This window comes from Balaenoptera acutorostrata, chromosome 13 (assembly GCF_949987535.1).
Source record: "Balaenoptera acutorostrata chromosome 13, mBalAcu1.1, whole genome shotgun sequence".
Taxonomy (NCBI): domain Eukaryota; kingdom Metazoa; phylum Chordata; class Mammalia; order Artiodactyla; family Balaenopteridae; genus Balaenoptera; species Balaenoptera acutorostrata.
Genome location: NC_080076.1, coordinates 50,514,699 through 50,530,695, shown reverse-complemented (window position 1 = coordinate 50,530,695; position 15,997 = coordinate 50,514,699). Strand labels below are relative to the sequence as shown.

The 15,997-nt window shown below is 37.5% G+C and overlaps 1 protein-coding gene and 1 non-coding gene across 4 annotated transcripts in view; both read left to right on the top strand.

Annotated features, from left to right (window-relative positions):
- The first annotated feature begins 382 nt into the window (after window positions 1-382).
- Window positions 383-15,997, top strand: part of PSMA8 (proteasome 20S subunit alpha 8) — a 29,338-nt gene continuing 13,723 nt past the window's right edge. For 2 of the 3 annotated variants that reach the window (XM_007197579.2, XM_007197578.2), the window contains exons 1-2: window positions 383-484; window positions 13,871-13,997. In XM_007197579.2, the coding sequence (XP_007197641.2) occupies window positions 383-484; window positions 13,871-13,997 (229 nt within the window). The remainder of the gene's footprint in view (window positions 485-13,870; window positions 13,998-15,997) is intronic. The other variant, XM_007197580.2, reaches the window with a different exon arrangement.
- Window positions 6,950-7,054, top strand: LOC114235934 (U6 spliceosomal RNA). The gene has a single exon (XR_003622006.1). It is a non-coding gene; the product is annotated as a U6 spliceosomal RNA (small nuclear RNA).

The following is a 15,997-nucleotide window of genomic DNA, read 5'->3' as shown; positions in this document are numbered from 1 at the left end:
AGGTTGAAAATTAACTTACCACTGGTTCTCTAATAGGTTTGAGAAAATAAAAACACCTGATCTTTTAAGTCCTCACTATTCGGCCCTAATCTTTGAGGGTCATTTTAATAACCCCACTCCTGGAGCAACACCAGCGTGGGAAAATTGGGACACACGCGCCAGGCACTAAGGATAGCAGAGGAACACAGTCGACTCGCAGGCACAGCCTCGAACCAACGGAAGGCCACGAGGACCCCCTGAGCTGTCCCCGTGATCACTTCCGACGGCGTCTTGAGCATGCGCAAGCACTTCCGGGTAGCGTGTGGCCGCAGGTGCAACTCCTCTGCCCCCTCGACTGAGGCAGCGTGGAACTCACAGCGGATATTGCGGTAGCCCTGCGCCGATGGCGTCTCAGTATGACCGAGCAATCACTGTCTTCTCCCCGGACGGACACCTATTCCAAGTGGAATATGCCCAGGAAGCGGTAAAGAAAGGATCCACCGTGGTGAGCGAGCAACTCTTCTTGACCACCGGTCCCTGCCCTGTGTCAGGCTTTCCTTATCTCGCTGCCCCAGCGCATCACTCAGTGTAGGGGGACAAGAAAAGAGTCTCCCACGTGTGAAAATTGCCTCCTTCCTTTATTGAGGGAGTTGCTGTTCTGAAATGTGGGATGGAAGCGGTGGAGTTAAAAGTTGGTAGATTTCATAGGTTTCCGTTGTGCAACTGCCTTTAACAGTCACTGTAAACGTTTAACTAGGGTGTGTGTACGTGTGTGTGTGTGTTGTAGCCTTGACTGTGGAAGAGATATTAATGCTGTGTCTGACAGTAAGGAAAGAAAAGACTTCTTTCAGCCTGTAACAGCCTGCCTGAATGCACACTGCCCACTTCCTCAGGATTTGGCAGACACATGGAAAAGTAATAATTACAGTAAAAATCAAAAATCAAACATGGCTGTCCCTGAAATGTGGCTTAAATCGATGTAAAATTAAATCTTTATTGAGGGAACGGTTGAAAATGCTAATCTACTCCAACACTTTCACCTTTTTTTTTTTTTTTTACCATATATATATATTTTTTTAAATTTATTTATTTATTTATTTTTGGCTCTGTTGGGTCTTCGTTTCTGTGTGAGGGCTTTCTCTCCTTGCGGCAAGCGGGGCCACTCTTCATCGCGGTGCGCGGGCCTCTCACTATCGCAGCCTCTCTTGTTGCGGAGCACAGGCTCCAGACGCGCAGGCTCAGTAGTTGTGGCTCACGGGCCTAGTTGCTCCGCGGCATGTGGGATCTTCCCAGACCAGGGCTCGAACCCGTGTCCCCTGCATTAGGCAGGCAGATTCTCAACCGCTGCACCACCAGGGAAGCCCCACTTTCACCTTTTAAAAATAATTGTCCAAAAATTTACTCCTGAATATTTAGCAGCCTTCTAGAGGCTTTAAGCCCAAGAATCTCCGCTCTTTTGCCATTTCCACTTCTTTTGGTTTGGTTTTTAAATAATACTGGAATTCCTTGAGAGATTATACCCTCCTTTAAATTGATATATCCACATTTCTGAAAAACTTTAAAATATTCAGGGTAGCAGTAATACTCCTGCCAAGTTTTAATTATATTTAATAATCTTGGTGATTTATAAAAATTTAAAAGGACAAAAGTGCCCTGGTGACCAAAGATATATTACCCCAAATCGTCCAGATCCTAGCCTTTGAATTCAGGAGGATCCAATTTTTTTAGAATCTTTCAAATTTCATGAGCATGTTTGTTGTGTATCTTGGAAATTGAGACACTAGCTATGACAATATGAAGTGCATTTCTAAGTCTAGTAGTATCTGTATTTTCTCTCACTTTCCATACCAACTTAGTTATGAAAGGAAATAATTCACTTTTATCATAAATCTATCAAATGTAAAGTGGTAAAAAAAATAACACTAGAAAGAATCACCATTTTTTAAAGTATTTTTCTATTTAATTGGGCCCTCTAGTTTTACTTCTGTTTTGTAAGTAATTCTTTTGGAATTGTAAATTTAAGAAAAGCCTGATGTAGCTTAAACCAAAAGGGTACCATTTTGATAAAAACAAAAATTATATAATCCCCAGCATGCCATGAAGCATATGGTTAGAAAATAATGCCCAAGTTTTAGAACCTAAAATAAAGGGAGTAATGGGAGAAAACTGAGGTGTAATAAGAAACCGCATTGGCTATTTAAAATGTTTTAAGAATGCTATAGAACTGATTGATGGTTCCTTTGTAATGAACTGTAAAAGGGTAAGGATATAAAAATACCTATAGTGGGCATTTTTAAAGACACATTGGAAGGATGAGACAGTTTTGTCTCAGGATTCTGAAATTATAATTTGCATCTTTGTATGGAGTTATTCATTGTGTTTCCTTGAGGGCACTATGACCTTTTACATGGGGTAAAGTTTATAATGGCATTGTTTATTAAAATATGTCACAAAATATTCTGTCTATAAATGGCAGTTGATATGATGAGTTATAAATAAGCTGAGGTTGGCCAGTTGTGACCAGTATGTAGATACGATATTATTTGGTAATACAAAAAGTTATATGGGCCACAATTAGAGTCCTTGGGTTCTGCTTCTTTCTTGATGATTATCTTACAGCATGAAGTGAGGCAAGAGGCCTGTTTTCTTTTTGCTTTAGTTCCCTTTTATATAAATGAAAAATATGTTTGAATAACATTTCGAAGAGGTAATACTTTCTTTTTAGGGAAGAAAAAAATGAATCCTTCACAATATTGCCATGAAAAAGTTAAGATTTATTATCCTTCCTCATTCTGTCCTTTCGCTGACCCCAAACTGTTATTAGCTCCGTATTTCCTACTTTATCAAATCTCAGCTCCACAGTCTGGCCATGAAAGTCTTCCACGATCCACATCCACACTCTTTAATTAAGGGAGCAGTTTCATGGTTTTACCAATATATGCTTCTGCCTTGTAGGTGGGGAGAGTGGAAAACACCTCTCTGTCACCCTCCATCTTACTTATCCTCTAAGAGTCTCTGCACATTTCTTTCCTTTGTGGCCCTGTCTCTGATCCAGTCCAGTCATCATGGATCTCTTTCTTCTTCTGAATTTATCATCTGTACCACAGAGCAGTGTAGAGTATTTACTATTTAGCCTCATATTCTCTTTAACTTCAGGTATACTTAATAGTCTTCTCACACCAACTGGTTAGAAAGATCTTTGAGAATCTAGATGGTGAAGTTCCTTTTGTGCTTCTACTGCAAGATATATAGTGGATGAACTGGCAAGGAAGTAAACTACCATTTAAATAATACCTATTTTATACCATGTATTTCATGTACATTATCTAACGTTAAGAACCGTATTTAATCCCCTTTTTAATGTATGTGGAAACCATGATTAGGATGCTTTCATAGCTTGGTGAAGGTACCCAACTAGAAAGTGATAGAGCACGTATTCTCACTTAAGTTTTTCTAGTTCCAAAGCCTCTGCTCTTTGCATTGCACCATGCAATTTATTTCATAAATTTTGTATATTACTTATCTGTCAACATCATGAGTGTGGAAGCTAGATATGTATCATGTAAAGCGATTAACTTCTCTAAGCTTCAGGGGTTTTTTTAACAGTAAAATAGGCCTCGAAATAGTGCCTGCTTCATAGTGTTGATGTGATAAATGAATGAGGCAATAATACATGTTCAGCATCTTGCACAGTGTCTGGTTCACAGCAAGTACTTAATAAATGGTAGGTATTATTCTTTACTATCCCTTTGTTTTCTCCTTTCCTTCAATTTGATCTGTAGTTCTTCTAGCACTTTCATTTATTATTTCAAGACATTTTTGTTGAACGCTTACATCTGCCAAATGTGGTGCTAGGTCCTAGGATTTCACAGTGGACAAAGTAGACTCAGTCAGTGGCCTCACAGAGCTTACTCTCTAGCAGGAATGTTAGATGACTATGAGTAGATAGTCCTAACAAGGCCTATCTGAGTATTATAATGGGAGAATATGAGGCATTGTGGGAACTCTAGGTGTTAGGTCCCCATGAAGAAGTATGTAATATTTAGGTAGACAGCTGAAAGATGAAAGTTAGCCAGGTGAAAAAGTGGAAGGGGAAAGAGAAGAGTATTTTAGACAAAAGAAATAGCGTATGGGAAGACCAAGCAGGAAAATATGACTGTGGTTCACAAACTGGAAGGCATTCAGGATTGCTGAAGCAGTGGAAAAATGGGAAGAGCTGAAGCTAGATACAGGAGCCAGATCATGGAATACTTTTAAAGGAATAAGAAGCCTTGAAGGGTTTTGATGTGACTATTGCCGTTCTGTCTTTCTAATAACAGACTGCATTTGTCCCACCAAAGAGGTACTCACATGACCCGAGCAGAATCATTCATAGTTTCTGTCCTCCTGCGATGAGCAAGTGACAGAAATCTGGCCAATATAAGTCCATCCTTGGGACTTTTCTAGCTAGAGATAGTGGTAGCTTTTTTCCTCTCGGAGAACTGTTGGGGTATGAGTCCAAGGTTGCTGGTGGCCATCTTTTTTTTCTGTACAGATAAAGCCTCTCTGCATCAAGAGAGCAGGAAGGCTGATATGCAGAAGTAAATATTATAGTCCCTAGATCCTTTTGTCCCTAATCCATCTCTGTGTTGTCTTGGTTTGCCTAGTGAGAAATGTTCCCTACTAATACAGGTTTTAAGTAGAGGAATGCCACATTCAGATTTTCTTTTCTTTTTTCTTCATATTCTTATTTTTCAAAGACTTCTCAGACTGCATCGTGGTCAGTGGATTAGATGAAATCAAGACTGGAAGCAGGGAGACCACATAGGAGTCTATGGAAGTAGTCTAGATGAAAGATGATAATAGTTCTCACTAGGGTTGAGGCAAAAATGGAAATAAGGCAGATTCTGGAGAAACTTAAGCAGCATAGTTGATACATTTGATGATTATTTGGCTGGTACTGGGGGTGGGGGAAGGAGAAGAGGAGGTACTGAAGAGGGAGGAGTTAGAGAGGGTGCCTCCATTTCTGGCTTTAGCCTCTTAGTATACGGCACTGCCACTTTTTTAGGGAATATGAAGCACTAAGTATGAGGAGAAGATAACTGAGGTTTGGACTTTTTGAGATTGAGATGCTTATAGAATCTGTAGTAGGCAGCCTCTAAAATGGCCTCTAATGATCCCCACCTTCTGGTGTTCATGCCCTTAAGTAACCCTCTCCCCTGGATGTAGGCTGAACCTAGTGACTTGCTTCTAAGGAATGGGATAGGCAAAAGTGATGGAACATCACTTCAGATATTAGGTTACAGATGGTGACTTGCGTCTTGTTCATCGTCACTCACTCTCTCATTTGTTTACTCTGGTGGAACACAGTTGGCATGTTGTGATTTGTCATTTGGAGGGTCCTATGTAGCAAGGAACTGAGGGAAGCTTCTGTTAAAAACCCAGTGTGGAGCAAAACCCAGTATGGAACTGAGGTCCTTAGTTCAACAATCCACAAGGAACTGAATCTTGTTAACAACCATGAGAGTGAACTTGTAAATGGATTCTCCCCCATGAACCTTGAGATGAGTGCAGTCCTGGGGGACAACTTGGTTGCAGCTTTGTGAGAGACCCTGAGCCAGAGAACTTTGCTAAACTGTGTCCAGATTCCTGATTCACAGAGACGGTGAGGCAGCTGAATGTACACATTTGGAACTCAGGATATTGATCTGGGCTGGAGATAGTTATTGGTATTTTGAAGTGCATCCTTTCTCTCCCTTGCTTAAAACCTACGTTGAAGGTCAAGTAAATGAGTATTCTTGAGTACTGTTCTTCACTAGAGAAGACAAAATTTAGACTATGTAGACTAGGGTAGACTGCAACCTTAAGGGACCTTAATGACCCTATGTGTAGTCTACCTTGGCTAAACACTGGGAGGAGTGGGGTAGAAAGCAGGTTACTACAAGATGAGAGTTGATGACAGTATTTGGCCTTGAAGTTGAGAGAGAGAGGCAGAATTGAAATTAAGTGGTCTTTACGATTTTGTTTAAGATAAGAGAGACTTCAGCATACATTTAAATGTTGGTGAGAAAAAGCCTGGAGAGAAAGTTGAGGTTGATTTGTTTTAACTTCAAAAGGTTATTTAAATGGCATCATACAATATGCAACCTTTTGGAATTTGGTTTCTTCCCTTGAGATTCATCCAAGTTGTTGCATATTATTGCAAGTAGTGTTCCATGGTATGGATGTACCACAGTGTTTAACTATTCATGTGTTGGAGAACATTTGAGTTGTTTCCAGCTTGGAGCTGTTATGAATAAAGCTGCATTCATAGCAGGCTTTTGTATGAACGTAAGTTTTTATTTCTCTGATATAAATCTCCCAAGTGTACAATTACTAGATTGTATGGTAATTGCATGTTTTATAAGAAGCTGCCAAATTGTTTCCCAGAGTGGCTGTACCATTTTACATTCCTACCAGCAATATGTTAGTGATCCAGTTTCTACACATCCTTGCCAGCATTTGGTGTTACTGTCTTTCATTTTAGCCATTCTGATAAGTGTGTAGTGATACCTAAGTGTGGTTTTAATTAAATTAGCCATTAATGGCTAATAATGTTGAACATATTTTCATGTGCTTATTTGCCATCTGTATATCTTCTTCAGTGAAATGTCTTTCATGTCTTTTGTCCATTTTCTAACTAGACTGTTTAGTTTTTTTACTGTTGAGTTTTGACAGTTCTTTATGTATTCTAGATTCTGGTACGTTGTCAGTTAAGTGGTTTGCAAATATTTTCTCTCACTCTGAACCTTGTCTTTTCATCCTCTTCACATGGACATCCACAGAGCATAAGTTTGTAATTTTAATGAGGCCAAATTTATAATTTTTTTCCTTTTTATGGTTCATGCTTTTGGTGTCAAGTCAAAGGACTCTTTGCCTAGATCCCAAAAATTTTCTCCTTTTTTTTTTTAAGAGTTTATAGTTTTACATTTGAGTCTATGATCCATATTAAGTGCTCACTTTGGCAGCACATATACTAAAATTGGAATGATACAAAGAAGATTAGTGTGGCCCCTGCTCCAGGATGACATGCAAATTCATAGCATTCCATATTTTTCTAACAAAAATTAAATACAAAGAAAAATATTAAAAGCAACAAGGGAAAAGCAACAAATAATATACAAAGGAATCTCCATAAGGTTATCAGCTGATTTTTCAGCAGAAACTCTGCAGACCAGAAGGGAGTGACATGATATATTTAAAATGATGAACGGGAAAAAACTGCAATGAAGAATGTTCTACCCAGCAAGGCTGTCATTCAGATTCGACGGAGAAATCAAAAGCTTTACAGACAAGCAAAAGCTAAGAGAATTCAGCACCACCAGACTAGCTTTACAACAAATGCTAAAGGAACTTCGCTAGGAGGGAAACACAAGAGAAGAGAACAAAAGAGGAAGGGAAGAAAAAGGACCTACAAAAACAAGCCCAAAACAATTAAGAAAATGGCAATAGGAACATACATATCGATGATTACCTTAAATGTAAATGGATTAAATGCTCCAACTGAAAGACATAGACTGGCTGAATGGATACAAAAACAAGACCCGTATACATGCTGTCTACAAGAGACCCACTTCAGACCTAGGGACACATACAGACTGAAAGTGAGGGGATGGAAAAATGATTTGCATTTCCATGCAAATGCAAATCAAAACAAAGCTGGAGTAGCAATACTCATATCAGACAAAATAAACTTTAAAATAAAGACTGTTACAAGAGACAAGGAAGGACACTACATAATGATCAAGGGATCAATCCAAGAAGAAGATATAACAATTGTAAATGTATATATGAACCCAACATAGGAGCACCTCAATATATAAGGCAAATGCTAACAGCCATAAAAGGGGAAACACAATAACAGTGGGAGACTTTAACACCCCACTTATGCCAATGTGTAGATCATCCAGACAGAAAACTAATAAGGAAACACAAGCATTAAATGGCACATTAGACCAGATAGACTTAATTGATTATTTATAGGAGATTCCATCCAAAAGCAGCAGAATATACTTTCTTCTCAAGTGCACATGGGACATTCTCCAGGATAGATCACATCTTGGGTTACAAATCAAGCCTCGATAAATTTAAGAAAATTGAAATCACGTCAAGCATCTTTTCCAACCACAATGCTCTGAGATTAGAAATCAATTACAGAAAAAAAACTGTAAAAACCACACACCCATGGAGGCTAAACAATGTTACTAGAGAACCAATGGATCACTGAAGAAATCAAAGAGGAAATCAAAAAATCCCTAGAGATAAATGACAATGAAAACCTATGGGATGCAGCAAAAGCAGTTCTAAGAGGGAAGTTTATAGCAATACAATCCTACCTCAGGAAACAAGAAAAATCTCAAATAAACAACCTAACCTTACACCTAAAGCAATTAGAGAAAGAAGAACAAACAAAACCCAAATTAGTAGAAGGAAAGAAATCATAAAGGTCAGAGCAGAAATAAATGAAATAGAAACAAAGAAAACAATAGCAAAGATCAATGAAACTAAAAGCTGGTTCTTCGAGAAGGTAAACAAAATTGATAAACCTCTAGCCAGACTCAACAAGAAAAAAAGGGAGAGGACTCAAATTAATAAAATTAGAAATGAAAAAGGAGAAGTTACAATGGGTACCACAGAAATACAAAGGCTCGTAAGAGACTGCTACAAGCAACTATATGCCATTAAAATGGACAATCTAGAAGAAACGGACAAATTCTTAGAAGGCACAACCTTCCAAGACTGAACCAGGAAGAAATAGAAAATATGAACAGACAAATTACAAGTACTGAAATTGAAACTATGATTAAAAATCTTCCAACAAACAAAAGTTCAGGACATGATGGCTTCACAGGCGAATTTTTTTTTTAATAAATTTATTTATTTATTTATTTATTTATTTATTTATGGCTGTGTTGGGTCTTCATTGCTGCGTGCAGGCTTTTCTCTAGTTGTGGTGAGTAGGGGCTACTCTTTGTTGTGGTGTGTGGACTTCTCATTGCAGTGGCTTCTCTTGTTGCGGAGCATGGGCTTTAGGTGCGAGGACTTCAGTTTTTGTGACAGGTGGGCTCCGTAGTTGTGGGCTCTTGGGCTCTAGAGCGCAGGCTTAGTAGTTGTGGTGCACGGGCTTAGTTGTTCCACAGCATGTGGGATCTTCCTGGACCAGAGCTCGAACCTGTGCCCCCTGCATTGGCAGGCGGATTCTTAACCACTGCACCACCAGGGAAGTCCCCAGGCAAATTCTATGATCCATATTGAGTTAATTTTGTATATGGTGTGAGGCTGAAGTAGAAATTCATTTTTCAATGGAGTATTTTAAAATAAATCCCAGATATTATGATATTTCCCCTGTAAATATTTCAGTATTTATCTTGGTTAAAAAGGATGTTTTTTATTTTTATTTATTTATTTTAATATTTATTTATTATTTATGTATTTACTTTGGCTGTGCCGGGTCTTAGTTGCAGCACAGGGGATCTTTGTTGCAGCATGCACGATCTTTAGTTGTGGCATGTGGACTCCTTAGTAGCGGCATGCGGACTTCTTAGTTGTGGCATGTGAACTGTTTGTTGTGGCATGCGAACTCTTCGTTGTGGCACGCATGCAGGTTTAGTTTCCCAGCCAGGGATCGAACCTGGACCCCCTGCATTGGGAGCATGGAGTCCTACCCACTGGACCACCAGGGAAGTCCCAAAAAGGATGTTTTTTAAACCATGATCACTCCCAATGAAATTAACAAAAACTCCTTAATATTTTGTAATAGTCTACATTCTAATTTTCCTTATTACTTACAAAATATCTTTTTATAGTTCTTTTGTTTGCGTCTGAATCTAAAGTCCATGCATTGCAGTAAGCTGTTAGATATCTCTTTTATTCTTGAACAGCATCCCCCCTTATTTTCATGCCTTGGACTTTTTGAAGAGACTGGATTAATTGTTCAGTAGTATCCCCCATCTAGATTTGCCTGATTGTTTTTTTGGCCCTCATAGATTTAACGATTTGGAGAGATAAGTATAATGAATAAATAATTATAAATGTGTTGATTGCACGAACAGATAGGTTGTTTAGAGAATAATACAGAAGGACTCCTTGAGGTGAGATTTAAATTGAGACCTGAAGTAAGAGGAGAAGCATTCCAGACAGTGGGAATACCACATGTGAAGGCTCAGAGGAGGGAAACAGAATTGTGTTTGAGAAGTCTTGAAAGAAGGTAGTGTAGCTGGTGCTTGGTTAACAACAGTGACGTACTATTGGAGAAGTAGGCAGGGGCCAGATCATGCCCAGCTCTACTGGTAAGACTAAGGGGTTTGAAAAAAGTTCCTAAGGGCAGCGGAAGGATATTCAACTGGAGAGTAATCTGACCTTGTTGATGTTTTTAAATGCTCGTGCTGGCTGCTTTGTGGAGACTAGATGGGGGTACAGTGAAGGGGGAGGATGGAAGGAGGAAGGTGGGGAGCAAGAGAAGAAACTGGAAAACTTATTAGGATATGCAGTAGTATGTAGTCCAGGCAAGAAATGATGGTTGCTTTTACTAGAGTGGTGATAGGAAGAAGTGGATAGCTTTTGCAGGTAAAATGGACAGAAACTTGGTGATTGATTGGAAATGGATAGTGTGGAAGAAGGAATGGTAAAGGATGTCAACCAGATTTTTGGCTTGAACAGTTGAATGGACAGTGATTCATGTTCTGAGACGAACCTGGCTGCTGGTTTGTGATACTTTTAACAAGCTGTGAAATAGTTTTCACAAATAAGCTTCTTCCTGCTTTTCTAGTGTTATTTTAAATTTAGGTATGGATGTTGAATTTTATCACGTCTTTGTAGTTTTATCATTTACTTTTTATTTTTACTATTTGATTGTTTTAGTGTGTACTATTTCAGTTGCTGGTATCAGAAATTCAAATCAAACTAATTTAAGCAAAAAAAGTAAATCTATTGAGTCAAGTATCCAAAGGGAGCAGCGGTAAACCTTCCTTTCAGGTTCAACTATATGGCTGCTAGGGTATTAAACGATGACAGAACTGGTGTGTCTCTTCCTCCCTTTCTCTCCTTCTCTCTCCCCTTCTATGTCTTGCTTCCTCTCCCTATTACTTTCACCCTCAGACATAACATCTCTACGTGGTGGCTCCCAGAGAGCCCTAGGCTTCAGGCTCCCAGCTCTAGGTACAGCAGAAGGAATTATCTTGTCTTCCAAACACTTCCAATAAAACTTTAAGGATTTATCATTTGGCTAAGCTGGGTTACATTATTGCACCACCTGAAGACTCAGTATTTTTTCAAGAACAATTGAAGTTCTGTTCTTATCAGAAGGCCAAAAATAACAGATCTCCACTTACCCAGTGTAACATTTATATTAAAAGATTTACTTTTATTGATGTTCCTAAAACTCCTGGAATGAACCATACTATTTATGGTATATTGTTATTTTTCTGTACCTCTAGATTCTATTTATGAATATCATTTTGAATGGGCATCAGGTTTCCTAAGTGAAAATCATTAGTACTTTTTGCCAGATTTTAACATTGTTACGTAGCTTTCCCTAAAAGCATTAGGGGGACTTCTCTGGTGGCGCAGTGGTTAAGAATCCACCTGACAATGCAGGGGACACGGGTTCGATCCCTGGTCCGGGAAGATCCCACATGCTGCAGAGCAACTAAGCCCGTGCGCCACAAATAATGAGCCCACGTGCTCCAACTACTGAAGCCCAGGAGCCTAGAGCCCGTGCTCCGCAACAAAAGAAGCCACAGAAATAAGAAGCCCACACACCACAATGAAGTGTAGCCCCCGCTCGCCGCAACTAGAGAAAGCCCGCGCACAGCAACGAAGACCCAACGCAGCCAAAAATCAATCAATCAATAAAAATAATTTTAAAAAAGCATTAGGAATATTTCAATTTTGATCTGCACCGTAGAATAATTTATATAGCATAGGAAGTACCTATAACAGAAGATTAGAAAGAATTTATCCATGAACCTCCTAGGCCTGACACTTGCTTTTGAGAAATAGTTCTTTCCGGACATTATCCCATGTTGGTTAGTGAGAGTGAGACTTCTATCTTTTCTTGAGTAAGTATGAGCAATTTTTAATTTTTCTAATCTGTCATCTTTTTTCCAGTCAGGTTTTCAAATTTATTAACTTAGAATTTTTAAATTCCTACTTTTCACACTTGCATATATTTATTTTATCCTTTCCTCCTCTTGGCTATGTTAACTGAAATACTGCTTTTAATTATTTCTTTTAAAAAACATGTCTTGGGGAGTCCGCTGGTGACCTATTGGTTAGGATTCTGGGCTTTCACTGCCGTGGTCCAGGTTCAACCCCTGGTCAGGGAACTGAGATCCCGCAAGCTGCTCAGCGCTGCCAAAAATTTAAAAAAAAATTTTTTTTAATCTTAGTATTATTTATCAATTGTATTGTTTTCTCCCTAACCATTAATTTCTGCTTTTGCCTTACTTCGCCTCTTAAGTTTAGCTTAAGTATTTTTATTCCTTTTTGATCTTCTTGAATGAATTCTTAATTTTTATTTGATTTTATAAAGTGAGATTCTGAATTTTCTTCTGAGCCTAACTTCATCCACAGAAGACTTTAATATTAGGATTTTCATTATAAACATTTTCTAAAGAGTCTGTTTTGACAGTTTTAATCACTTTATCAAGTCAAAAATTATTTAGGTGAGAGCTACATAAATTATTGTGTTCTCTTGTGATCAATGAATTGAATTTGATTTATTTCAATTTTGGGAAAATATTGAGATTTTTTTTGAGTCCTAATATATGTTAAAGTGTTATAATGTCCCATGGCTTGGTAGAAAGGCATATTCCCTGTAGGGTATAAAGTTCGACATGTGTGTATTAGGTGATGGTGGGATGTGGGGGGAGGGTAGCTGATGTTGGATAGAATGGTAAGAGAAGGAATACTGGATAAACTGACAGACTTGAAATAAGGGAATAAGAGCAAAAGCCTTGATAAATTGTCTGTGTTTTACTTAACTGGAAGATGTAGTCTCAGATCTAGTTCTATATATTTAACTTGTTCTATATTTTTACTTCAGTAATACTAATTCAAGCACACCTTTTTGCATAATTATGTTGTATAAAACAGTACTAATACCACATTTGGTCACAAGGCAATCATAAAACACAAATGCCTCTCAAAATATTTACATTACTTTGTAATACAGAATTAAAATTTTCATAGATTACTCTTGAACCCCTGAGAAAAGGGTCATGTTTCCCAGAAGTCCCTATCTGAGAGCTACTACCCTTATACATTATTCTTTAAACTTTTTCCCACTTCCTTCCCAAATGAAGGAGTGGAGAGTGGAGCAATAGTGATTCTTCTTATTATATTCATGTTTGCATTGAGGTTTTCCTTATCACTGATGTAGCGTGAGGGCATTTGGTCTTTCTCTTGGCTGCTTACGGCCCCTATTCCTTATCCCTCCAAATTGTGAGATTCATGGGAGAGCTTTCAGGATTTTTTCTACTTGACTTTCTATACTACTTCTCCTACCACCAGCACTAGGACTACCCATTCTATAAGGAATTCACATGTATTTCCAGCATCTTTCATTTGGGTTAAAAATTTTCTATACTGAAATAGTACTTCTTTAGGTGTACTGTATGAGATTAGGACAACACTCATGTAGTTTCAGCATTGGTGGTATATTCTTCTAGTTTATACCTATTTGTCTTTGCTTTGAGTTTGGGAAATGAACTTCCAGTAAGCCTATACCTATGCATCTATTTTCTTAGAAGTCTCCTTTTCTCATTTTTATTGAAGGTTAAGGAAAAGCCTTTCTCCATAAGTCATATGTTAGAATAATTTGATTTTAGTGTTAAAACTGACAACTCGTTATGTTTTTTTAATGACTCAACAGGTTGGAATTCGAGGTACTGATATAGTTGTGCTTGGGGTCGAAAAAAAATCTGTTGCCAAGCTTCAAGATGAAAGAACTGTGAGGAAAATTTGTGCCCTTGATGACCATGTCTGCATGGCTTTTGCAGGTACTTAGGGACCTACAGTAATGATAGAGTATCTTGGTGTAGTAGGGTAACAGTTGGCCCCTCTGTAGCTGTTATGCAATATTTATACAACATATAGAGCTAAACTCCATTTCTTATTAAACATAAACAGTACGCCTTATATTTTTTGGGAGATCACAACTCTAAACCAGCATTTCTGATAATGAACTTTAATAAAACATAAATGTTAAAAGAAATATATTACCTTAATTATAACTTTAGGTGGCTGTTTTCTTTTTAAACTTTTTACTTTGAAATAATTATACTTAGGAAGTTACAAAAAAACACAGGGAAGTCCCCTTTGCCCAGTTTCCTCCAAAGGTAACATCTTTAAAAACCAGTAAATTGACATTGGTACAAGCCACAGAGCTTATCGAGATTTCACCAGTTCTACGTGCATTCATTTGCGTGCATTTGTGTGTGTGTGTGTGTGTGTGTGTGTGTGTGTGTGTGTAGGTTTAATAGATTTAACATGTGTACATTCATGTAGCCATCACCAAAATCAAGATATACAACTCTTTGGTCATCACAGGGCTACATCATGCTATTCCTCCTTCTTGTCTCTGGCATCTGGCAACTACTAATCTATTCTCTGTCTGTGTAATTTTGCATGAGAATGTTGTATGAATAAAATCATGTGGTATATAACCTTTTCATATTGGCTTTTCTTGTTCAGCATAATTCCCTTGCAGTTCATCCAAGTTATTGCATACGTCATTACTCCATTGCTTTTTATTGCCGAATAGTATTCCATGGTACGGGATATACCACACTTTGCTAACAATTCACCAATTAAAGGACATTTGGATTATTTCCAGTTTTTGCCTATTACAAATAAAGCTGGTGTGAACATTCGTGTACAGGTTTTTGCGTGAATGTAGGTTTTCATTTTTCTGGGATAAATGCTTGAGCACAGTTTCTGGGTCATATAATAATGCATGTTTAGTTTAATAAAAGACCACCAAATTGTTTTCCAGAGAGGCTGTACTATTTTGCATTCTTGCTAACAATGTATGAATGATTCATTTTCTCTGCCTCCTCATTAGCATTTGGTGTTGTTACTATTTTTTATTTTAGACATTTGTATAGGTGTGTCGTGAAATCTCTTGTTGGATTTAATTTGCATTTGCCTCATAGCTAATGATGTTGAACATATTTTCATGTGTTTATTTGCCACTGTATAGCAAACAAGACATATTTCTTGTCTTTTTTTTCTTTTTGCTCATTTTCTAATTGTGTTTTTTCAAAACCAAAATTTTGTATTGAAGCTTAAAAACTTTATTGAGCAAAAAATAGCCTTTACCTTACTGTCTTATAAAAGGAATCATCTTGCCACAGAACACGTCTTAATAAATTTTAAAAGGTTGAAATCATACAAAGTATTTTTTCTGACCAAAATTGAATAAAACTAGAAATCAAGAGCAGAAGAAAAATTGAAAAATCCACAATATGTGGAAATTAAAGAGTATGCCTAAAAAAACCCCATGAATCAAAGAAGAAATCACAAGAGAAATTAGAGAATATCTTGGGACAAATGAAGATGAAAACACAACATACAAAACTTACGGGATGCAGCAAAAGGATTGCTAAGAGGAAAATTTATAGCTATAAATGCTTACATTAAAAAAAAGAAAGATTTCAATTTAGCAATCTAACTTTACATTAAGAACTAGTAAAAGAACAAACTATAAACCCAAAGCCAGCAGAAGGAAGGAAATAATAAAGATTAGAGCAGAGATATGTAAAATAGAGAACAGAAAAACAATAGAGAAAAAGCAATGGACCCGAGATTTGGTTCTTTGAAAAGATCAACATTATGATAGTATTTTCAAGTTAAAGTTGTATAAATTTAAAAGCAACAGACTGAGGGCTCATTTCTTCTATAAGTTGCCTATTTATAAATAAAGTGAAATTGCAATTTTCAATGTATCTTTAAATAGAAGTGGTTCTCTTTTTCCTAGCCATTTAGTATTGATTTGTAT